The sequence below is a fragment of the Sander vitreus genome, chromosome 6, assembly GCF_031162955.1.
Source record: "Sander vitreus isolate 19-12246 chromosome 6, sanVit1, whole genome shotgun sequence".
Classification (NCBI taxonomy): Eukaryota; Metazoa; Chordata; class Actinopteri; order Perciformes; family Percidae; genus Sander; species Sander vitreus.
In genome coordinates this window covers 5,925,971-5,952,119 of record NC_135860.1, presented here as the reverse complement: position 1 = coordinate 5,952,119, position 26,149 = coordinate 5,925,971, and the positions used below count along the sequence as shown (strand labels likewise).

The window sequence follows — 26,149 nt, the reverse complement described above, 5'->3', positions numbered from 1 at the left end:
ACAACTAACTACCTAATAATTTGCAGGCAACATATCTGATATAGAAATAACTGCATATGCACTTTATCCAATTCTTTTTACAGCACCTTAGTTAATCATATTTTACCTTATTTAACATCTATTCTATCTAATAAACATATAAATATCTAAAACAATATCTAAGAACGTAAAACAATCCCTTTAAATATCAGTCCATATCACATTTAGTAAAATTGTTTTCTCTTTGTCCACTGAAGCACTTCAGATTGTTTATGAGTACAAAATGGCAGAACATTGAGTCACTGTTGATGCTACAGTACATGTGCCTCTTTGTATCAAATATTAGTATTGCTGAAACTGCACCGTTATCTAGTTTAGTCTGGTGGTGGGCTGATATTTGGGTGGCAGCACTGTCTGCACAGCTACACTGAATGTTCAAACACTGTTCTCCCACCACAAATTTATACCACAAAATGTTATAATCTTTTCTGTTCAATACTGCTAAAGCAGATGGAGGATGAATGCACAGAAGACAGCAAACACACTGAAGATGAGCTTGAGATAAATAACAACGGCAGCAACATTACAAACACAGAAAGCACCTACATGCAGTCCGATTCCATCAATTATAAGAGCTTGATTGAGATTTAATTCAAAGCTGGGGTCTAATTGCTAATATCAAAGCATAATTAAGGTGATAAATCACGACTGATCTTATTGAATTAGGGATTGAAATAGCAAAGAACCTGCAAATTGTCTGTCAGCTAAATAAGTGTTCTTAATTGGCCTACAAGTTTGCTTCAGATACTAATGAAACCAAACAAATTTTCAGCCCCAAAAAGTGTCCTGAAATAGAAGTCTTCATATGAAGTTGTTTATTTAGCGCTATGGCTGTGTGTCCTGTTCAACTTGGAAATTAATCTTGAAGTTAAAATAGAGTAGTTATACAAGTGGCAGCAAAGTAAACAGAAAATCTCAAATGTCTCTCTGTACGTGGCTGAAAAGGCAACTTATATATCCTCCTTCAGGCTCAATTTATATTTGTGTATTTTCAAAAATAGTGACTAAAGAATATGATGTAGACAGAGTGATGAGGATGGAGAGTCAGTTACCCTCAGAGAGAGAGAGAGAGAGAGAGAGAGAGAGAGAGAGAGAGAGCGAAAGATAAGGACGGGGAAAGGAGATGGTGAAAGACGGGGTGAGATCAAATAATGCCAGCAAAGCCAAGTGCACACAAGCACCAGCATGAGCACATGGATAGGTCCTAATGTCTCCCCATGCAATTCCCCCACACTCAGTCACACACACTCCTGCGTGCACACACACTCACACACTCTCTCTCTCTCAGACTGCATCTGCCGGAGCTAGTGGCTGTAGTTAAATTGAAATATTTCCCGGCGTGTGTCAGAAGCATGCAGAATGATAATTATGACAGATCTGATTAGGCGGGCCGAGTCGGGCAGCTCCGGGCTGCAGGTGCGACCTTGTGCATTCCTGAGTGTGTAAATAAAATTAATTACAAGCGTAGGGGGCGCGCAGCGCGTGACATCAGCGCGCACAGGGGGGACTCCCACGGGGGGCACCCTAATGGAATATTTTCCCAGAGTCTAATAATACAGTTGGTATTGACTTGAGGTAATTAGGGGGATCATTAAAGCGTTTTTCCCGGCGTATTTGCCTGCCTGATCAGATTAGCGAGAATGGGCCTCAGAACAAGCCCTGTGTGGTCTGTCAGGAGAAGTGGAGTGGGAGAGGGTTAGCTAGTGAGCATTTGCAGGAAAGAAAGAGCTCGCAAAATACTGTGCCTGTCACAAGGACAAGGGTAGCATTTGCTAACAAGCAGGAAAAGGTTAAGGACTAGTACGGTTTGGCTTGTGGCTAATAGGTTGAGCACTGGTTAGGCCTTTAGAACATTTAATAGAGAGAGGGCTAGGGAACTATTAGCGAAGTGCTAGCTCAGTTTACTAGTAAACTGGCTAACACCTGCTCCACAGTGGAAAACATTTGTCTTATAATAACGCATTAGAGGTGATGTTGAAGAGACAATTTGGAGTCCTGGCAGTGGGGCCAGATTCCTAGTTTGGACTGCACTGAGGAGGCAGGCGAGGAGGAGGGAGTGGGCTGTGCAATTGGAGACAGATGGGGTGAGAGGTGGCATGTAAGGCGTAAGTGAGAGAGATAGCAGGAGAGACACAAAGTGCTCTGGGCATGCTCAGTGAGACCCCCGGCTCCTGCTAAGATGAGGAGGGTTCGATGAAACAGGCAGTGGAGAGAAAGCAGGCTGGTGGGAATTCCACTGTCCATTAAACAATAAGAGAAAGGCTCATTTCAGAGGGAGGGGAAGACTTACCGTTTGCAAGATAATTCATTCGCTAAATTAATTATTCAGACAGCTGGGTCTCCAGTTCAAGAAATTGTGTCTTTAATAATAGAGAGGATCTGGCCTAGCCTGTTTCCCATGGCAACCTAATAACCAAGCAGGCACAGGAGATAAATAAATAAATCAATTAATAAACAGTCACGGCCCTTTCAGATCCCTAGGGGTTGTGATATGCTTGCTCTGATCCGCCTAATTTGAGGGAGAAAGGGGTGTGGAGAACTGTGAGTCCACAAACAAAAAAATAAGACACTGTGATGCCTGCACTGCCATCGCACACAGAAAGTACAACTTTTCTGCAGCAAAATTTCACTGTGCCGCTCCAACACATAGCCCCTAGCAGTTCCTGATATTACAAAGTATCTGATTAACATCTTCACTGTATCAATTTTATTATCCTAGGATGTCATTTAATGCCATTTGTACACAACTCTTCATGCAAAACATGACTTCTAACACACTGACCCCAAGTGGCTTCTCAGTAACAGACAAACCTCTGAATGGTCACAATCCAGAAACAGACACCCAAAAGGTCAGCCATCTGCCCCTCTTGTTAAGCAGCCATTGGATGGAGCAGAATGATAGAAGTGGTGTGTGTCATATGTGTGTGTGTGTGTGTGTGTGTGTGTGTGTGTCGTTGGTCTGGTTGGATGGGTCATGTGCTAAATATCTGAGATTAAAGCTAAGAGAAGCGTTCAAGTCTCCATAAAACATGTACGACCACTACTAAGCGGATTCCACCCGTAACAGGAAATTAGTCATTTTCCAAACATGAAGGAAGCAGTTCCAGTTATCCTGTCACCCTCCCTTCCTACTCATATCAGTGTCCCCACCCGCCCCCCCCCACCCCTCCAGACCAACAAGGCACTCCCCCCCCCCACTCCAGGGACTGCCGTGCCAGGCGGGTGCGGGGGTGACAGATGGCATACACCAACCTCCCCCCTCGCTCTCCCCCCTACTGCACCAGCCCCCCTGCCTGGCCCCCCCGGTGGCACAGCGGCGGACCAGATCAGTGCCATTCTGTCTCATTAGAGCCTGGGTAATTAGCGTAGCCTCTTCCAGGGGAGAATGAGCGAGTGAGAGAGAGAGAAAGAGAGATGGGGAGAGGGTGGTGACTACGTTCTGTACTCTTCTGGTCATTGAGGAGTCGGAGGGCTTTGAGCCCCGTGGTGAGCAGGGCTCCCAGGGTGCTTGTTTTATGACAGAAGGGACTCTGATTCCATCCGTTGCGCAATTCCTCTCAGGAAGTGTCAAAGATGTTTAGACATAAAAATCGTGTCAAAGGAATGGCCCCAACCCCACCCTCAGCTAACCTCCCATCGCTCAACTGAACATTAGCCGCCCTCTCTGCCAGGCTAGCCAACACAGCAAGCCTCCCCTGTTAATGTAAATGAAAACAAAGCATAGTAGCTTGCTAGATAGCGCTCTAGCCCTACTGAGCCAGTTAATAATGTTGACATCAACTCCAGGCTATCCAAATCATAGCTTGCACCTCGGCCAGCTAAAACACAATGGGCCGTTTGGCAAACGTAGCTACTTATGGCAGTGTCATCGCTGGATTTGAACCAGTAACACACGGTTGTTTTCTCCAAGTCTGACATCTCCTGAAGCTAAATGGAGAGGGAGCATTCTTGGAGCATTCGATCAGTTTGAGTCATCGAGGAAAGGGTCATGAATAATGATTCTGATTTTATCAAAGACTAAATGTAATATATGTCCTAATAAATCAGAATTGCTGCATGGATTACTTACTAAAAAAATGTACGCCCAAACTTGAAGTGAAATGTCGACCATTAATCTGATAAAGTAATATGGCTTGGGTTAGATTCAATGCTCTATAGTTACCACTCTGAATTTGTGGCAGTAAAAGAGTGATTGAAATGCAACATTGAATATGTGTGAGAGGGGGAGGGGGGGCAGTTAAGGGGTGGCAGAGGCCTGCTGTGGTTACGAGTCCTAAGAGAGGACGGGATGGCAGCATTCCAGGAACCCCCACAAACACACACCAACAGACACAAACACACACATTCAAATGTGCCTGCACACCAACCCATATTTGACGCGCAGAAAAGCACACACACAAACACACATCTAAATGCAGTACATACACACACACCTAAGCATACACTCAGTGGTGCATGCAGCAATCAATAAACTCCTGTTTACTGCTTTTCTACCCAGGGGACCACAACTTCAACTCCACATCTTATTTCTCTCCTCTCAGATCTCCATTGCTTTTGTCCTTCCATTGTCAGCTGCATCATCTGTCTCTGTGTGAATGAGGCACATATCTACACTACACGGTGCACGCATATCCCCCCCACATATCTACGGGACTGGTACCAACTGATCCTGGTCACCTGATCCTGTGCTTGCATAAGCATGCTGGGAAATCCTAAGCTGAGCTGAAGGGGTTGAACTGAACGACACACCAAGCTGACAGGACGGTGCCAGTCTCAGTGATGAGGCCTCTTCCCCACCCTCCCCCCACCATTATTTCCCTGGACCCCATATGGGCATCCTGCCAGTCCAGCCCATCCTCCAATCCTCATCACCAAACACATCCACACTGCACGCCCAACCTCCATTGCCAGCCGTCTCTGCTGATATGGTACTCTACCAAAAGGCATGGCTAGTGTGGTTTTCTTCCTGCAAGGCTGCAAACCTCTCTGGACTTAAGCTGTCGTTTACAACGTGTCATTTAAAAATGCATTTTGCCATTCTTTCTGGCTGACTGATTCACACGATAGTAAGCTCATGAACAATTAACACTGACATACTCAACACCCAGTAGCCTTAGCCACATGAAGTAATCATTTCTTTAGTTCCAGCAGTGGCACCACCCATGCTTTTTTTCCCTTCTTCGGACTAAGCAGAAAAGAGTAGCTAACCGCAGCAGCGATTTAATATTCTGGATGTTTTTTTCCCCTGTCTGTTTATAACAAGTGACATTTGATATTAGACCTGAAGCACTTTAAAACCAGCATCACCTCACCTACCTGAGACCATTATAGTGTGAAATGTTATGGATAGTAGTTGTAAGTGTGACCAGAGTAAAGCCGCAGCTATCTACGACTAGGGCTGGGCAATATGTCGAGGTTATATCGATATCGTGATATGAGACTAGATATTGTCTCCGATTTTGGATATTGTAGTGTTGTCTTTTCCTGGTTTTAAAGGCTGCATTACAGTAAAGTGATGTAATTTTCTCAACTTACCAGACTGTTCTAGCTGTTCTATTATTTGCCTTTAACCACTTAATCATTATATTCACATTGTTGATGATTATTCTTTTACAATCTAATTGTGAAAATATTTTGTGAAAGCACCAATGGTCAACCCTACAATTCTGTCGCGGTATCGACATCGATGTATTTGGTCGATGGTCAATAATATCGCGATATCTGATTTTCTCCATATCGCCCAGCTCTATCTACGATTGCATCTAACTGTTATTTTCATTACTGATTAATCTACAGATTATTTTCTCCATTAGTTAATTGGTTGATTACATGTCCAAACCCCAAACACATTCAATTTACAATAGTATAAAACAGCAAATGAGAAACAATAAGAACAGCTGCAAATACGCACATTTTAGAAGATGGGACCAGCACATTGCTTGTAAAGTGTCTCAAATGATGGATAAATTTGAAAAATTGTTTTCAATTGATTTTCCGTCCATCAACAAATCAATGACTTGACTAGTAACTGCTGCAGCTCTACTGCTGTCAACATAATATAACATGGAAATGTTATTAAAATCCTGTGGCTTATGTACATATGTAGGGAAGAAACAAAAGACATTTCCACCCATATTGTTGGACAGACGCGCGTTCTGGGAAGTAAAAATTACTACAGAATTATCTGCCCACAGCATAAAACTTAATAGGTAAAACTACAATCTCGTCCCACTTTAAGGATTTTTGATGTTGTTTGTGGAATCAGCAACTGAAAACTGGGTGCTGGTCTCGGATTTTTTTAGGGTTCCGGGGTCCTGATGGGGAGGAGCGGCCTGGCCTGGCCTGGCGCTGCTAGTAGCTGTGGCAATGCCGGCTGGGTAGTAAGGGGGGAGACCAGCTGCCCGGGGAGCGCCCATTACGAGATGGAGCCAGAGATAAGTGCTCTCCCAGGCCCCCTTTCACAGGCATAATTAGCACACTTCTTATCTGCTGCTCAATTCACATTCACACCCGCCTGCCATGAATGGAACGTGAAAGAGAGGCAGAAATCGGGGGAACGAGAGAGGTAGAGGGGCAAGACAGAAAGATGGGCGTGAGGTGGAGAAGGCACGGCAGAAACCTGTTCCCAGACAAACCTTCATTTGACAAGAGAGAGACATGTGCGAGTTAATACTGCGACCGCCTCGCTCTCCCCCTTTCTCTTTCTCTATCCTTCCAAGAAGTCTTTGAACTCCTTAACAAAAACAGTGGTTTGTGCATCAAACTGCAATTTGGTAAAACAAAGCTATCTGGGGGTATAATCATCCTAATCAGCAAGAAAAAAATAAAGCCTTTGCAGATATTTCTAGATTATTCCGCCCTTGGTGATCTATTTCTCCCCCCAACGTCTTCATCAAGCACAATTGTGGAAATCTTCCCAACTCATCCGACAGACACGTGAAAACCTTTAATAATAACTCCTTAGTGCTACATTTTTTTTTAAAATTGGTTTTAATATAGAGTTAAATTGGTGGTGTGTTTTCTCTTTTATCCCCCCTGTTTCCAACACACACAAGCTTGTATTGCGTGAGCGCCCTGCTCTCTGGGAGAAGATAACAGGGGCCCCATGGTCTTACTGAGCGGAGCTAATATAAACAGGTTTGTTTGGTGTTGAAACAGTGTCGACTGCTAAACTCCAAACCTACAATAAAGAGGACATGTGTCATTATGTCGATAAATCACAGCAGTGATGCACTGAGGCAAGTTTTGCTACGGGTGGAATGGATTTCTACTTCTTTGCCTTTAACTGTTGTGTACATATGTTGATGTTGTATGAATCTAGCATTAAATATTTCTATGATCTTTTTGATGATGTTTTCTCTATAGACTGATGCATGTGTGTGTGTGTGTGTGTGTGTGTGTGTGTGTGTGTGTGTGTGTGTGTGTGTGTGTGTCTGTGTGTGTGTGTGTGTGTGTGTGTGTGTGTGTGTGTGTGTGTGGTATTTAGAGTTAAAGTGCACCAGATGCTTCTCAGGTCAAGGATTGGCTTATTTGGACATCAACCTTGTGTCTAATATATGTATGTATGTGGAAACTTTGAGCAATTTATGTATGCAGGTTTAGAATTACATTTTTTTGGATTTATGGCACATGAATATTGCTGTAAGAGCTACTTTAGAAAGTTAGATCTCATGAAATAATTATTTTTTCTCTTTTTACTTAGGTAAAAGACACAATGATAAGATTTTGACAGACTACACTATTTGGATACTGAATAAAGACCATTTTTCAACAGTGACAAAATTGTCACAATAGACAACTGTGTGTGTGTGTGTGTGTGTGTGTGTGTGTGTCTGTACCTGGCTCTTGGAGGCGGCCACCTTTGCGAACAGCGCTTGGGAAACTTTGGCCCTCTTCATCTCCTGCTGGATCTCGTCGTAGATGGTGGAGTTGATGTTGAGGATGCAGCTCTCTGTTTTGCCGTTCCACTCGCTGGGCAGAGGCGACGGTTTTACCTGGTTAAAAGAGTAAGGGCAACGGAAATGATGAAAATCCTGCAACAAAAAAAAAATAATCATACATATGTTCCATTTAAAACCCCAATAATTCCCTTTTGTAGTTGATTTGGTTGTGTGCATGTACCGGGTCACTGTACTGTTCCTGATGATTGTTTGTTTTTAATATCATCAGTCATGTGTGACAAATGCTGTGTATCCGTACGTGTTTTGTAACTGAGTAATACGATTTCCCTTTATTCTTTCAGACATTTTGATAACAAATTAGGCAAAAAAAATCTGACGCAGAAGCAAAAGCTCTATTTGACCTAGTTATCAGCATTAGGTGTAATTAAAATCTTAAGCTTTGTAATAGTGTAAAATACGGTGTAATTAGACATTCTTTCAAACTAAATCTGATCAAAAATATGAATATTAGCCATGCACTTGAAAAATAAATTCACATGCTGGTACTATTAATGCTTCCTGCTTCAAAGCCATGTAATTACTGAACTAGCAATGAATTGCATGTTGGGAGATAATAAGCCTCACAGTGTACATTGTCTATGAGAATGTGTGCATTCAGATTGGTGAAGGTAGAGAGGTGAGGTGTGTGGAGTTATTTGCTCACAGGGGAAATACCCATGGGGGTTCGGGGGTTCCAGTCCTCGGGCCTTACGCTGTTACAGTCTTCCCTCCGCGGCTGCAGTGTCGGGAATACAACACAACCGTTATTTGTTCAGGCTCACATGAGGAGAAATTAAAAGCAATCCGGCTAAAGACAAGTGAGCATGGGCCGGTTACCGGTTTCAAGGTATACCGCGGTTTGAAAAAGTCACAGTTTCAAAACTTCAAAATGTACGTCATACCATTCCTACGGTGTGAGCTGTTCTTTTATGAGGACAGAAAGTACACTTTAGAAATCCCACTCTCTGCCAGTGTGCAGTGTGTTATAAAAAAAAAAAAAGAAATACATTGTGTTCAATGTTTGTTTTTGTTTTTTTACCCAGACATTTCAAAAAGAATACATTTTAAAGCTGTAATTGCGATACCGCAATACCGTGAAACCGTGATATTTTTGTTGAAGGTTATCATACCGTCAGAATCGTATATACCGGCCCATGCCTAATCATAAGCATACACACCTATCTCTCTCTCTCTCTCTCTCTCACACACACACACACACACACACACACTGGAGTGTAGCTTTACACCCACGCACAGCTCCACCGTTACTTTGCTCAAAAACACTTAGATGTGTTGTGAGAAATGCTATTATTCTTACGTCAAGCTGGTGATTAAAAAATAAATGCAAGTCAAGTGAAATCAAATCATCTTCATTCAGCGGCTTGTTGCATCTTGACGAAAATCCTTTGACAAGGTAACAAGTATCCTAATAAAAGCATTACCCACGAATCATTAGCATATGAATCATTCCATACGAGCCCTTTTGAAAGGAGACAAATGGGCAGGGTTGGGTATGAGTACAAGTGCATAGCATTCGAACAAACCATAATAACACCAACAGCTACTAACTCATGACACAGTCTGTGATCCAAAAAAAAAAAACATAGGTATTTAAACAGTTGTCTAGACAACTCATACAAGCTCCTTTATGTGTTAAAGACAATCACATGATCCTAAAATTTGTGGTGAAACTGGAACGTCGGGAGAATATCTGGGCCTTTCATCCTGTTTTTTACGACAGCTCGACATGGGCTCGTCAGTCTGAGCGGTAGGTTACCATGTTGAGCTAATTGTTAAGGCTGGGACGTGCACAAACTGGCTTTGGGGGAGTTGAGCCGACCGATCAGCACACATGAGAGAAACATACCTCCGCATCTGTTTTTATGAGGCCAATAAAAAACCCTCCTCTGTCTCTGGCTCAATTGCCACCCTGGCTGATTTATGTGCTTAGATTCACACCGCATTGCTCCATAGGAGAGGCTGGCAGATGGCCAGGTGTATGAGGGTGCAAACGTGTGTGTGTGTGTGTGTGTGTGTGTGTGGGTGCGCGTGTGAGAATCGCGTTGTGTAGGAACAGTTCTACATGATAAATGTTGACAGGGTTTGAGTCATACAGGTGAAGTGTATTAGGCCTTGGGATATTCTATTGATATGCCAGAGGCTTTGAGTTTTGGGTCATGTTTGAAATAGTTTGTATGCTATGTACCGTAGTAGTCACTGTGTGTGTTGTTCAGGTTGCGGATCTCTTTCTGCATTGTTATGCATCTCTATAGCTCTGTAAGCTGGTCTCAGACATGCTAAATGTCCCTCTGTACATTCATTCGGTAAGAAACTGGCTCGTTACTTTCGGATTCACCCGACGTGATTAATGAAAATCAAAAAAAAACAAACAGTCATAGTTCCAAATGGTGTATCTGCATCTGATATTTTGATAAAACCATTAACAGTGGGTTATTAAGCCAAACAAAACCTTCTTTTGCAAAGGTCCAGCTCTCTTACTCTGACTCTCTGTCCTGCACTGACACAGCCTCTGATTGTAAAGATGAGCCGTGAACTGCAAAGTGGCCCTGCATAGGTTCAGCACCGCTGCTTCACAATGCGACTCTTTCTATTTAGTTTTGCAAAGACAAGCAACTGGCATCATGTTGAGCAGTTTCAGGGTGGAGGCTCCATCTTGGAAATGGGTGGGCCTGTGCTTCTGTCTTTCTTTTTCTTAATAAAAGCCAAATCTTCAGGACAGAGGAGGCCTTTGTCCGCCCCTCTCGCCTCCCAGATGCAGCTGACTGCACTTCAAATAGGCTTAAGTGGTAGAAAGTCGCCACATACCTTTCAAGTGAGGGACACTGATTTGCGGTGGTTTTGGAACAGGGACTGACTAAACGATGTTTGATCTTTCACGGAGCTTGTCATCACTGAGTGAGCTTTATTTTTTGAAAATGGGAGGGCTGTTAATGCTGCCTAATGCATGGTAAAAGGTCAAAATTAGCACAAAAATTATCCATCATTTGTGCACCATTCTCACCTGTGCGGTGAGGGCGGGGATGATGTAGAACTCATTTACATGCAGGGAGAATGTAAAGTATGTTCTCTAGTGCGCACGTTGACGGAACGAATGGGCTTTTATTTATTCCATGTTTTTACGGACAGGTAGCAGAAAGAGTTACAATGGAGGAGAAGGTGAGGCGTGTATAAAAAAAAAAATTAAAAAAAATACAGTGTGCTGGGGAGGTGCTTGTATCCATACTTGCTGTCATCACGTGTAAACAGAGTGTGCTAATGAGTTCAGTGCATGAGTGTGTTTGTACGCTAGAAATTTGTACATTTAAACTCTTGTAGCGCTTATGAAACCTGGCAGACTTCAAGGGGTTTGTTATGCGTGCCTGGAGAACGTGACACCACCACAAACACAGCCATTACATTCCAGCTTCTTGAAAACACTCATACCTGCTGTCACACCTGCAAACACATGCACAACACTAACAATACCTTGAGCTAACCAGTTCACAGGACAATATGTACTATCACATACATTTGTTTTTTATATGATGAATGAATGCAGACTTTGTCATCTCTTGTTTGTTGCATGCTTCCTAAACTATGGCTGCACTTGTGTTCCATCTCCAATATAGAGAGTTGCAATTTTTTAAACCCTTTTCAGCCTTTTTGGAACTCTTATTTCACAATATTCTGACTTGGTGCTACAAATATCCTCAATGGGCGGAGCCAACGGCAACATTTTTCAGTGTGCAAGTTAAGCTAGCTGGCTAACTTGAAAGGTATGTGATGGCCCAGTTGGGTAACAAGGTTTTGCATTCGAGGATTTTTGTTCCCGAGACTTGGATTTGGTTTTCCTTCGTTGATACATAGAGCCTCACCACAGCTGATGTGCATCTTTTGAGAAATAGAATTACACATCTGCGCTACATGTAGACTGTGAGAATTGTGATCGGTCGTCTTGGGCTGCTTTGTGTTTTCACCACGATTCCGCCATATAAAGGAGAATACTGAACAAATGCTTATTTTTTTTCCTTTTCAATAACGTCAGACAAATATGTTTTCAGTGATCTCAAAGAGCATCTCCACTTCTTCCCTCCATGATCGTTGTTATCTTTTAGAAAGTGAATAAAATAATCTAGGATTGCTTTAGGTGCATTATACATGCATAACACCTCGTTATAATGCATGACACATTTACAGTGTTGCAGTGGTGCTCCAACAACTGACCGCTCAAACCATAAATCAGAGCCTATGGCAGCACCACCAGCAAACCTTGATGGAGTATAAATCTGCCTTTATCCCTTGACTCTAAATTCTAATGCCCTTGTGAATTCAAAAATCTTAGCGCATTAAGGTTTATTCCAATTTGTTTAATATGTTTCTGTTTATAGAGCAGCTTGGCCTCCAAGAAATGTTCGTAAAACTAAAACTCCAGTCTACTAATTGGGTCCTACTGAGCTCCATTCGAGACAATAAGTTATCTGCTATGTAAACGCAGGGGGACCACAGGAAAACATGCACAGGAAGGAATAAAATCTCTGGTACCTGTACAGGTCGGCTGGGTGGAGTGCTGATGAGTGGGGGGGCGCCCATCGCCGAGGCTGCCGTGAGGCTGCGCTCCCTTTCATCCTGATAGATGCGATCGCGCTCAGCCTCCGGCAGCTGCAGAAAGTTTTGCATGGCGCGGAGGTTGACCAGCAGCGACTGGGACGCTGTTTTAGGGTCTTCCTCCTTGCGTAAAATCTCGGACAGCAGGCCCTGCATGATGGGGTGGGTGGGAAACAGTTGGGTGGTGGGGGTCAGGAGGGCAAGCAAGAAGGAGAATAATCACATTAGAGGATTCTTAAATAAGTAACTAAGTAACTAAAGGCGAGCCATGAGCGTAAATGAAGACAACAGAGATGTGATACTCTTATACCCACTTACACTGTTAACAAATACTGCCTTTTGGGGACTCTATTTAGACCACAGTTTTTACTGTAGAGGCAGGTGGGGTCGCAGGCATTTCCTGTGTATCTACTTTTCTTTTCCCTTGATTACAACAGTGCCTCCACTTTTCTCAGACTCAGCTTTTCCTACAGTCACTCTCTACCTTCCATTATTCTTGTTAAAAAAATCACGTTATCAAAGTAAACTGCTCATCCTCCTGCAAATTCTCACAACTCTTTACAGAGTAAAAACACAATTCTGCTCTGTGAGTTGGTAGCACTTCATCGATGTTCATTCTCGGATGACAAAACTATGTAATTGAAACTTTTGTGTGGCATTTGAACCTGTAACACTTTATTGTGTGTAATTTTGCAGATCTTGGACATATTCTTAGAGCCGTGTGTGGCTTTCGATAGGAGCAGCAGCTACTCGCCTGAAATGTGAAAGTCTTGTACGGCGGGCAATCAGTGTATCCTCTTTTTACTTTTCAATAGCGCTCAATTCCATCATTATGAGACGGCGATGACTCCATTATCAGAGATGTGTGATTGGGCCTTTTCATCAGCTTTTGGCCACACACTGTGCAAACCATCGCTCCGCTTCTCTCACTATCAATAGGTGTGATTTGGTAATAAAACAAGGTGATGGGGAAAACATGCTCATGCTTTTATTTTTATTTTTTTTTATTTTAGAGCATGCAAGTCCTCTCGGGAAATGAGTAGAGCTAAAAAAAACGTGATTGGTGTTTGTCTGACTATTAAAATGTATATGTGTCACGTCTAAATAGGTAGGTCTGTGGTATTCAGACAAGTATGAGCAGATACTCACATGAAATCTGACTCAGAGTGACGTTCTTACAGCGAAGTAGACCGTGCACTTAATGTACACAAGTATTCAGGGGATAGATAAGCGGCATATCTAATTTATGTTTGTAGTGTGTGTGTGTGTGTGTGTGTGTGTGTGTGTGTCTGCATTCTTCAGTGTGTGCTTGCATATCATTCTTTGCCATTGACCCTTTCTGTCTATCTCTTTGGTCAATCAGTTTCCTCTCCAAAAATACAGAAAAAGCCTTGGTTCCCCCCCTCCGTCTCTGATCCACCTCCTGAATTGACAGCAGCCCCTTCATGTCACTACTCAACACCCCCCCTCCCCTCTCCTTTTATTAACACAGACTCGTGGAAGAAAAAAAGAAGAAAAAAAAACACTCTGCTAATAAATAATCCTCCAAAGGCAAACTCTCCAACGGCACACTGGGCTAATTCCTCATATCAGCCACAGATAAGACTGTGTCTGTGTGAGAGCTTGAAAATCTGCACAAAAACACCTCTGTCTGACTCTCACATATAACACACACACACACACACACACACACACACACACACACACACACACACACACACACTTTGGGGGTTGCTGTACGTTCTTATTCTAATACATTCTTATCAGTTTCTGTTTGTTTCCTTTTTTCATACACAGCGACTTCAAAGCAAATGGAGTTGTAATGAGGTTTGCTGTCACCTCCTTCCACCCTCCATCTCATACAGACGGTACGTCTTAAGACATTATCGCTGCCTTCTGTGTGTGCGTGTGTAGGGAGGTGTGTAAGGCCTCTGACTATGAAGTGAAACCACATATTTGGCAGGAAGAGCACACACGCCATGACCGAGCCTAGGTCTTTCACATGGCAGGCTGCCAGTTGTGTTGAAGTACAGTAGAGGTGCTGGATTGTTCTGGAGTGAGAATTATGAATGAGATATAGACTGTGGAAATACACCAAATCAAACCCCAGGCCTTTCTTAGTAAAAAGGGGTCCCATAAGTGTTTTATGACTCTCTCCTTGTGATGTGTGTACTTCCTTTTCAAATGGGTTGTTGGTGTGGAATCTTTGACAGTGAGGGATACACTAAGTGTTTTGTGCTTAGTTTGATTTCAAAAGTGGGATTGTTGAAACATGACATTTTTGGATGGACTTTTTAGTTACACCCTGTAACTTTAGTGGTGCTACTTAATGTTTTTAAAAAGGTACTGTTTGTACTCCAAACGGACAGACTGGAGTATACAATTAAATCAAAATGAATTAAAAGTGATTTGACCTTGAACAAATTGACCTATATCATTATTATTATGACAATATTTTTAGTAATGACAATGATTGGATATTTCTGTTGTTGTTGTTGTTTTTAAAGTACGAGAAGTCCCTGTTATTCTAGCCCATCCATCTTCCCTCCTCACCTGGGTTCTGTTGAAGGCCACGCGGGCGAAGACCGCCTGCGAGATGCCCGCCCGCTTCAGCTCGTCCCTCACCCACTGGTAAATCTCGACGGACACCTCTGTGTTTGATGCCACCTGTGGCTCCATGGGCTTGGAGTGGGAGTTGCGGTTGACAGGTGGGTGGTTGAGGTACTGCTGAGACAGGGACTGCTGCGCCAGCAGCCGGTTCACTGCGTACTGCTGGTTGAGGATCTGTGCCATCACAAGCTGCTGGTTGACCAGCTGGGGGCTGATGGGCGTGGACACCAGGCCCGGGTGGTGCAGGCTGGGAAGCTGGGGCTGCCGGCCACCGGTCTGGCCACCGTGCGTCGGTGGAGCGTGGGGCAGCGGTGGCACTGGCGAGGAAGGAGTCTGCTCGGCTGTGCTGCCGGGAATAGGCTGCTGCTGCTGGGAGAAGCCCAGGTGGTTGTGGTTGTGGTTGTGGTTGTGGCTGTGGCTGTGATTAGAGCCGGGTGGAGAGAGGTCGGACAGGCCATCCATCTCTGCTGGAAGGAGAAAAACCAGCAAAGAGAGGGCAGAAGTGGAGGGCAAAAGAGACAGAGACATAGATGGGGAAAAAAGACAGGGTCAGTAATAGTTTCAAAGTCTACCTCAAACACCACAAAGAAAACACAGGAATGAACAATGTAGAAGAGAGGAAAAAACCTAAACTACAAGTTCTGGACAATCCGAAAAAGTGAAATACAAACGTTGGATCAGTTTAATGTCACCGTAGCCATAGTCTAAACCAATCTGCTCTGCAGTGAATCTTAGCCTGTGAGCTAACATTCCCGTTTACTTTCATGACCCATGGAAAGGAAAAAATGTTTGCGGTCCAACAACCCAAAACCACTAACAAAAATATACAGGAGTTTAGTGTCTTTTCCCTAACCAGTACCCTTTACAGGCCTCTTCCTCCCTGATTGGATATGACACAGCTGATCAGCCAACGACAGGTTAAAAAAAAGGGAAAAGATCGAAACGCAGATAAAAGAGCTTCATTGTGTTTGACCTGTGTCTTCCACAAGCCATGCCTTCGAAATTAAGCTCAAACGTCTGTGGCCTCATCATGTGAAAAAGAAATCTTGGAGACACAGTAGAGTGTGTGTATGTGTAGGTACAGGATTAATGTGTGTGTGTGTGTGTGTGTGTGTGTGTGTGTGTGTGTGTGTGTGTGTTCTCTCTTTGCATCCTTAATTCCAAAATAAGGAACACAAGCTAGCCAATGGAACGGAGACAGAGGGAGTACATCGGTGGATAGAGTGTGTACCCTTGTCTGAGTGTACTAAAGCCGACAGTGCTTTAACTGTCTGTGAGATAAAAAAAATAAAAAAAATAAAAAATCTATGTGCCGTCATTTAATGGCGTTTTGGAGATTTTTGTGGCATCTCTTGCTTTGGGAATCTTTAAGTCCATAATGGCTGCTCGGGAATATTTTAAGACAGGTTTAAATGATGTGCTTAGAGGATGAAAACAATGATTTAACATTCAAAGTACTACCCACAGCGAAGTGAATGAGCATTTGGAGCAGCTGAATGTTTTTAGGTTTCCGCCTCTCGTTAAGGAATTCACATATGCTGAGGTTTTCTGCGTGCACTGTGCCGAGTGAGTGAGTGAGGGGGCAGCGTTTAAGTATTCATACGGATGGCAACATTAACACCTTAGAAGTGTGCTGCGGCCTCCACATCCCACAGAAAAGCAACGTATGAGATTGTGAAAAGCGTAAATTGCCGTTATGGGGGAAGGGGGGGTGGGGTGGGGGGGGGGAATCTTCAACAAGCTGAATTTTTTAGCAGATGAAAGATTAAGTGCATGGATGTTTTCCAAAAATACCCACAATAATCGTGTGTTTTAGCTGCCTGTTTCTTAACTGTCAGCAAGCACAAAACACCCGGCCAAGACGGGTCTATTGAGCGTTTGTCAAAAACAAATGATGTGGAGGAAAAAAACAAAAACAAAAAAAATCTTGGTAATAATCACATCTCTTCCCATAATCCCTGGCATTCCCTGGCTCTGATGGTATGGCGTGTCTATTCACTCATATGTGAATGTGTGTGTGTGTGTGTGTGTGTGTGTGTGTGTGTGTGTGTGTGCATATGCTTGCTCGCACAGATTGCTGGGGGGCATGCTCACAACACACAAACACACAGGCACACGGAGGCATTTCCATGCAAATTGAAAAGAGAAAGGGTGACAGAAGAGCATGGCAGGCCCTGGGAGAAAAAGGCTGCCACAGAAGCAGCAGTCCTCGTGTGGAATCCTGCCACAAAAGAGCCCGGATTAAACACACAATGGGAATGGGATGTGGTCTGAGGGAGGGAGGGAGTGTGTGTGTGTGTGTGTGTGTGTGTGTGTGTGTGTGTGTGTGTGTGTGTGTGAGAGACAGAGAGAGAGAGAGAGAGAGAGAGAGAGCGAGAGAGAGAGAGAGAGATAGCGAGAGAGAGAGGGGGAATGAGAAAGAGAGACATACAGTACAAAGTGACCCAACTCTTTTCTGTGTTGGCTTCCCTGCACTAGCGTTTCCACCTCAAAAGATGAGACACCGCATTCGCTGGCGGCCGGTAACACCACTTCAGCTGGCAGAGCAGCAGAGTAGCTTGCCAGCACCTATGACCAGGTACTTATTCCCCTTGACTTCAGGCTGAAACTGCTTGCTAAATGCGGTGTGGTGAAGTAAATGCAGAGTCACATTTGACGCCACTGCCAAAGCACAAAGGGATGACCATGCCACTCTCTCTTCCAGCCTTCAAACTTGGCATTTCACCAGGACTTTTCTCTCCCTGCCATTTGTGGCCATGTTCAGCAGACAGCAGCCCGTCATGAATATTGAGGTTGGGGGAGTTGCCGCGGAGCGTGTGGTGGGCACCTGAGGCTTGTGTGCCAAGGTTTTTCTTGTCTGAGGTTTGGCTAAGATGGTACATGGGTGCTAGAGTTTGTGTGAATACGTGTAGGCACATCTTGAGATGTTATCGCTGCTTCTGTGGCGTATATGTCAGTGGTTTTGTTCTTATCAGGACTTGATGTCCCCAAAGAGTGACACACAAAAAAAAAAAACTTTAAAATGACAGTTTAGCAGTTTATGCTGCTTTAATGTCGAAAGGTTATAGTATTTTCATGTATTGTAGCTGAAATGGGACGTTATGTGATAAAGTGTGACCATGATGTTGGTGTCATTTTAAAAGTTTATAGGATATAGGTTAAGATGAGAAGGGTGAAGGAAGGATTGTTTCCAAATTCCAAATAGAGTACGAGCTAACAAAGTAAATAAACATTTTTTCATTTTAATGAGACGTTGACGTGCTATTTGGTTTTTCGGATAAGGATTAAGATTTTAATTGAGATTCAGTTTAGGCAAGACAGGCAGTAAGGTTAGGAATTAAGAAAGGAATGTAGCTAGCTATCACAATGTGTTCCCACAGTCACATTATGGCAACGAAAATCTGGTCCACACAAAGCAAAGCACTACATTTTAGGGTTAAAGCTTTGTTAGGTTTAAGTTGGGTTAAGCATGTAATGCACATGGTCAAGGTTTTAGTAAGTCTCCAAGGAATTCATTTATGTCAATGTAATGTCCTCCAAAGTGAAAAGAAAACAAAGGGTGTGTGTGTGTGTGTGTGTGTGTGTGTGTGTGTGTGTGTGTGTGTGTGTGTTGCAACATACCTAGTGCATTGGCACGCGGGCTCTCACGGAGGACACACGTCCCCAGGTAGCCCTCCAGCTGGGAGGGTTGGCGCATGCCTGCAAACACACACACACACACACACACACACACACACACACACACACACACACGAGTTCTTAACACAGTGTTAAGGCTTTCTACAGTACTTCTCTCCCACTCCAACTAAGCAGAAATATGACATTTAAAACACCAGCATCATGAAGGCCATACAAGCAGCTGCAGCATCCCCATTTTTGAGGAAAATAAAACCAGATAGAAAACAATTGTGACAGAAAATGTGTAGGAGTATGCAAAGTTTACACAAGTGCAGCAGCTCTGAAGTAAATAATGTTCTTAGCACATGTTGCCACTTTAACAGAAGAAGAAAAAAAACATAAGATATGATCACAACGTGCTATTTGCATGGTGGCTGTGAAAACATTTTTATATAATATCTCATCTATCATCACTGCGAGCAGTAGTGCACTGGCAGAGAGAAAAAAAAAAGATTGTTCAAAAGATTGTTAAAGCTAATATTTCAACATTACACCGCCTTATGGGCCTCGCAACAGAGTGGTGTTCTGCTTAATCAAAAGGCACAGAAATATATCGGAATTCTGTTTGTGGCTGGGGTGCTACTAGTCTCACATAACCTCATTTCCTGGCGGGTCAAAGGGGATTTTTTTGAGATAATATAAAGCCTGCGTTGTTAGAGGGTTGATAAGAAAATCTAATTGAATTTCAGACTAGGCGGTGGCCGGTTGAAGTCATTGCATCCTTTTGTTCATGGAATAGTAATACTCACTCACAAACAAAAAAATAAAGGCCCCAATTTGGCTCTTGCATTAGTGTTAGTTAAAGCAGTAATGGATAAATCACAGATAACCCTCTGTTAAACTGTAAAACAGTGTGGAGCAATCTTGAATTATTAGATAACAAGATAAAACTTTATTTCTGCTTCATGCAACAGCACGAAGACAAAGAGACAGTTGGTTAGAGAGCATATTGTAATGCCGACGGGTGTGTGTATGTGTGTGTCAATGTGTGTGTGCAGAGAGACAAACGTGTGAGCGCCATACTTTGCGTCCCTCCGTTTTGCTTACCCATCATATCTTTTGTCTTCTTGAAATGTTTATACCAGCGCCCAAATTCCTGACACTTCGCCGCCGACACATTTGCATAGTAAGTGCTGTTCACAATGGAGGAAATCATACTCTGAAAGAGAGAGATTGATTGAGAGGGAGAGAGAACGAGAGACTTTAGATTCCCATTGTGGAAAAAAACAGACATAATATTAAAGCTTGTGAAACATGCAGTAACACTGTAGCTTGTCAAAACAAATAAAAGATAGGGACACGGTAAAACCCAGCACTAAAAAAAGCCAACGGAAAAGTATCAAGACATGCAGAAATTTGGGATCTAGTCTTCTAAAGGTGAAACAAATTAAATCAAGCAAGGTTTTATCTGTTCGTTTTTTTTTTTTTTTTTTTTTTTTTTTATCAAATGCCGTTGAGTTTGTCTGAACTTCTTTTTTGTCTTTCAGAGTGGGTAAATTATGAGGTCAACTGAGTTCTGACTCTGTTGACAACAAGAGCAGACGGCAAGATACATAGTTACCTTCAAAAGGAAAGAAGATAGCAGCTTATTGAATATCAGCATCTGGGGAGTCCGGATGATGTAAACAGATAAACCTCTTTTATTTTTCAGCTCTTTATTGATACAATCTGTTAAAGACAACAACTTCAAGTGGAACGAGAGCCGCACTGAGCGTGTCGTTCTCCGACGCATGTGTGCTCTCATCTCCCCCTTTACAGTCGGCTCTTTGCCCTCTCTACATTTACTTCAACCATCCTCCTTCGCCTCAGAACAAAAACAAAGAGGCAATATTTTTCTTTCCCTTCCAGTTTCATTAAAATGAGTGTTTTAACACCTTGCCGGCCTCCGGGCGAATAGCGAGGTTGGTGCGGGAGAAATTGTTTTTGATTGTTATAAATATTCAAAAGAACCAAACCATCTGTTTTCAAATTACAGGTATGCCATCTTTATCATTTTCTATAATATATGCGCTTGGAGGATGGCGGGGGAACCTTCTGGCAGAGCAGCATGGAGGTAGGAGCACAATGAATGGGTAGAGGATGATTCTGGTTCTCCAGCTTTTTCCGCACGAAAAGGGGAAAGGTCGATCTAACTCTGAACTCCCGACCTCTCTAATAAAGCTCTATTCACCTTATGCGATGAAACCACTCTGAAGTCTGAACACATGTCCAACCAAAACACAACACTAAACTTTAGAAGAGACACAAATGCAAGCAAAGGACCAACAGGACCAAGATGGACACAAGTTTTCTTTGTCAAACTGTAGCAGGCAGAGATCTGCTTGAGGTTGAGCTAGTCAGCTTTAATCCCTGTTTTGACCAGCTTCACGTTACACCTCGTCCTACTAACAGTTACAGGATGGGCGTCTGTGGCCCATAACACCACACAAGACTTTAGAAAAGCAAGAGTTCTCAAAGACATTGACTGTGCTAGATGCCACGTCTTGCTGCAATAGTATTAAAAACGCAATTCAATGCTGAGGAAGAGATGTGTCGCTGTTCTTTACATTTCAACAGAAGTCACAAGACTCCAATAATCATCCTGGACGTGACTCTCACCATACATGCTTTTACGAGGTTGAGTCAAATGTGGTTGCACTTTGTTACGACCATTTAGCAGCTGGGTGTGAATTTGTGCAAAACCATGCTGTGGTGCATCATGATGAAAAACAGGAGAGTGAAGAGGTCTGCATTTGGACTTGCATGGTATAACAAAGCAGTCTTTAATAGATCTACTTAGAAGTCTTCATTCAATGAAAAACCCTGACAGAGTTGAGGTTAGGGTGAGGAAGTCAGAATTGCCCTTTTAATGGGTCATACATTTATGTATGAAGCAGCTCCTTTTGGATTTATGCAATATTAGCATCAGGAAATAGCAACTGCAACCTTCTATGGTCTTAAAATTATAACTTCTGTTTATTCATTATGATATAATAAGCCAGAGTAAATCTGAATGAATGGTTTTGTTCTTGATTTACTGCCTTGGAATGAAAAATATTGGGGATGACGATTAGTAGAGCAGCAAACCACACATTTCCACTTTAACCTGGTTCCGGTAGCCAAATCCCAAGCCATCTGAAAACCATTTATTTAAAGTAAGAAGAGTTCTCCTTTAAGTCGGTGGGATAATGAACTCCTCTCCTCCAGCCTGCCATGTTTTATTTACAGTATATCTGGGCTAAGGCGGCTCCAGGCAACAAACAAGAGACCTGCAGAAGGCGGTGTGCCTTTCTCTCTCCCTTCCCATCTTTCTCTCTATCTCTCTCGCTCCCTCTTTCTCCGCCATCTTTGACACAGATGTTCTAATAAACGCTCCTCATTAATCAGCCCTCTCCCTCAATACATCACTCTACCTCTCACAGGGGGCCTCGCGTATATGTGTGAACGAAACAACACACACACACACACACACACACACACACACACACACACACACCTATTCTCTCTCTTGCTCTCCCCACTGCTCTGTCACACACACATGCATATGCACTAAGTGAAATCAAGCAGATAACCAGAGCCTCAGCCGCCACTGCGGTGCCAGCAGGAGGGCTGTGCTAGGGCTTGTCAACAGGTAGCATGGCTGTGTGTGTGCGTACCAGTGTGTGTGTGTGTGTGTGTGTGTGTGTGTGTGTGTGTGTGTGTGTGTGTGTGCATGAGCATGTGTGTGGACCCTTTAAGTGATAACCATCTGCAGCACAGAGAGCTTATCAGCAAGACCAGGAAGTGGCACTGGGCTACTATCGGTCCCCAACATCTACTCCACTCCCCATCATGGGAGACAGGAAGAGAGAGAGAGAAAAAGGAGGGAGTGAGCATGTGTATGTGTGTGTGTGTGTGTGTGTGTGTGTGTGTGTGTGTGTGTGTGTGTGTGTGTGTGTGTGTGTGTGTGTGTGTGTGCGCGTAAGAGAATAGCGGTGCAGCAGGCAGGTACTGAAGGCACCCAGCTGCCAGCGTTAGAGTGTGGTGCACACACTGGCAAATGCAAACACACACAAAGCACAACCCCTGCAGACAAACACACAAGGTGCAGTTACACAAAGGCACACATGCAGATTAACACACATGCTCGTACATAATTGAACACACACACACACTCCAACTTTGCCTGATGTCTTGAATCAGCTGGGGAAAAAGCACATCCCATTTGCAACACTGTGCCTCGTCTCTCGCCAACATCTAACATAGCTCAATTATGGCACATATCCACCTCAACTGGGATGACCCTTCAATCTCACACACACACACACACACACACACACACACACACACACACACACACACACACACACACACACACACACACACACACACACGCATATATATATATACAAATGCATACACATACACTTGCAACTAGTTTGCGCCTATGGCTGCCGAGGTGGTGAAGGCCTGCAAAGATGGCATTTTGACGACTATTTGCTGCTACGCGACGCAGCAGCTGGTGCATCAGGGGCCGCCCAGAGAGTGAGCAGGGGGTGGGCAAGAAGAGGTGGTGGCAATGGGAAAGAGTAGGGTGAGGGGGGGATATCGTTTGTTGCCATAGTTTCTGCGAACATGGGCAAGGGGGTTGCTAAGCTTGATAGCAACCTCAGAGAAAAATAATAAGCCTGATTGGCTGATCGAGGCAGAATCAGGAGATCAGCAGAAGTTTTATTTAGGCGATGCGTCTCCAAGCTGTGAATCTTTAAGCTTAATGCTTCATATGTGTGCAGGTCAGAATCAGTTCCTCGAGGGGAATGACAATGGACACGAGTGAAAACATTTTCTCTCTCCGAGTTTCCTCATGCCATTTGTAGCCCAGACACACAAAGCATGACTCCCCGCTACAAAAGAATCAAACTAAATGTTTGACAAGAGCCTGGACAAAAGCAGCATTTCACAAAATAACCCCCCCGCTGCCCTCCCCTCCCTGCTCTACTACTCCTCCTTCCCTTCTCCCTTCAGAGCTCTGTTCAGAGGTGGGCTAATTCTCTTTCACTCACTTGCTGTGATTCTGTCATCTGTTAACCTCTCTTTTCAGTCTGGGATTACTCAGCAGAATATCAAGGAAACGCTAATCCTAAAAAGGTGCCAATCTCCCTCCTGCAACGCCCCTTTCTCATCCCACTTATTTCACTTTTTTCTGCTCAACTCAGAAACCTCAGAGGGTGGGCCAAAGGCTTCCTGGCTTTTCACCTTCTCATCCGACTACATGGTGACATCACTGGTCCCAGGGCTGGGAGTCCATGTATCGAGGCAATGCTGGGACATCCCTTAATCCTGACAAGCAGTCCACTAAACCAGCTGGCTCTAGGAGGAACAAACCACCTCTCTAAGAGTGTAGCAGGCCACATGAAACCCCACAGAGGAACAGATGTCAAACACCATCGTAGCAGCCATGTTTGAACAAGGCAGATACATGTAGATTATCAGGGTATGAAGTCACTACATAGCAAAGGTGCCAGTTTCTCTTTAAATTACATAACAAACTGGATTAGTATTTTGAAGTTTGCTACCTTAAAAACAGACATGGCAATAAAATAAATAAATAAAATAATGTCCAGGCAAAATCTTTAAAAACCAAGGCTTAGATTTGGCTCGAAAGCAATAAATACATATGATTTATATGTAATATCTGTACTCTACAGTAAGTACTGAGGGAGTATTTACCAGCAGGGACAATGAGAACACAAGAGTAGGGTGGAACCACAGCACACGTGTGTTAAGTGTTTGCAGTGACTGAAGCTACCAAGAATCTACAATGGCTGGCAATATTAAAATATAAGACCATTTAATGCCATTAAGATGTGAATTTAGGACCAAATTGGCTGTTAAAATACACAAAAGCAAGAAAAGAAACCGATTCTGTTAAAGATATTTTCAGGACCTTCTTTCGTCCTCGTTGGAAAGCTAAAACAATCTCCATTTTAATTTGAGACTAGTGCGTATTTGGAAATAGCAAATGTGTGTCTGAGGAAGAGGGATGTGTGCCTGTGTGTTAGATCCTCAGAGCTAGCGTGTGCTCTCTTCTGAGCCGTCTTCACATATGGACCGTAAACAGGGTGATTACCAGACCGGGCTGGGCTCCGCCTGAACGCCACCCAGGGACTCTTTACATCATCAGCGCACTGCTCATGCCCGGCTAAACACACAAACACACACACACTGAGAGCAGCCGCTCACACACACACACACACACACACACACACACACACACACATGCAGCGCAAATGAGGGTCTCCAGGTGAACATACGGTGGCCTGGGAGGAGAGCTGGCTTCACATTGAAGGCACCTACGCACACGCTTGGATCTAAATACACACACGCATGCAAACACAAACAACACTTTCACATACGCATCCCGTACGTTGATATACATTTCACAAACATACTCGAGCGAATACACACAGAAGCACACATATCTCCTTGCACTGTGACACACACTCTCAGACTCACACACATTATTGGCCCTTGTGAGAGAGATATACTGCCGTTTCATTCCATTCACTCCAGAGCTGCCTCCATGATATACTGACTACACTGCCTGTTAATACAATATCTGCGCTAGTGCTTTCTATCCAACCTCCCAACCGGGAAAAAAAAACACAGAATAAAACACCTGACATGTGAACGTACATACAGTACAGTATATCCCGCTGGACGCTATGAAATGCTGAGAATTAGCTAAATGAGAAAAAGAACAAAAACAATCCAGATCGTTCTGGGTGTGGGCCAATGTTTATCTAACAATAACCATACGTTCAACAACACCTCTGCCTTTTGGCTGCCGTTGCATAAAAGTCTGTATGTGCGTGTGTGAGCGTGTGCGTGCGTGCGAGTGTGTGTGTGTGTGCGAGTGTGTGTGTGTGTGTGTGTGTGTGTGTGTGTGTGTGTGTGTCGGGGGCGGTAAAAGAAACAAAAAAATCATGCGGCAAACAAATGACAATAGCCATTGATTTGGATTTTCTATGCCGATTCTCTTTCCCACTTGATCAAACTCAGGGCATTTGATAAGTAAAGGATAAAAGACAGTGGTGATGGAGATAGGGGTGTTTGTTTTGTTGTTCAGTATGGTAGCAGGGGGGGCGTTAATACTTATTTTATTTTTTTAAATAAGCAGACTGGGCTTCAGCACCTGTGATAAGGGACATTCTTTAGCCAGAGAGCTCTGATTCATGTCTTTGAGTAACTCCTTGAGGGCGTTTCTTACTGTAGAGTGGCTCCATTGCTCGGGCGGCAGGTCCTCCAGCTTAGGACAA

The 26,149-nt window shown here is 43.6% G+C and overlaps 1 protein-coding gene across 11 annotated transcripts in view; it reads right to left on the bottom strand.

Moving 5' to 3' along the window:
- Positions 1-26,149, bottom strand: part of satb1b (SATB homeobox 1b) — a 61,181-nt gene that overhangs the window by 11,963 nt on the left and 23,069 nt on the right. For 4 of the 11 annotated variants that reach the window (XM_078252202.1, XM_078252208.1, XM_078252204.1 and 1 more), the window contains 7 exons: positions 26,026-26,149; positions 19,920-20,031; positions 18,816-18,893; positions 15,138-15,661; positions 12,522-12,734; positions 8,644-8,715; positions 7,878-8,072 (listed from right to left, as the gene is read on the bottom strand). In XM_078252202.1, coding sequence (XP_078108328.1) covers positions 7,878-8,072; positions 8,644-8,715; positions 12,522-12,734; positions 15,138-15,661; positions 18,816-18,893; positions 19,920-20,031; positions 26,026-26,149 — 1,318 coding nt within the window. The remainder of the gene's footprint in view (positions 1-7,877; positions 8,073-8,643; positions 8,716-12,521; positions 12,735-15,137; positions 15,662-18,815; positions 18,894-19,919; positions 20,032-26,025) is intronic. The other 7 variants (XM_078252206.1, XM_078252210.1, XM_078252209.1 and 4 more) reach the window with 5 other exon arrangements.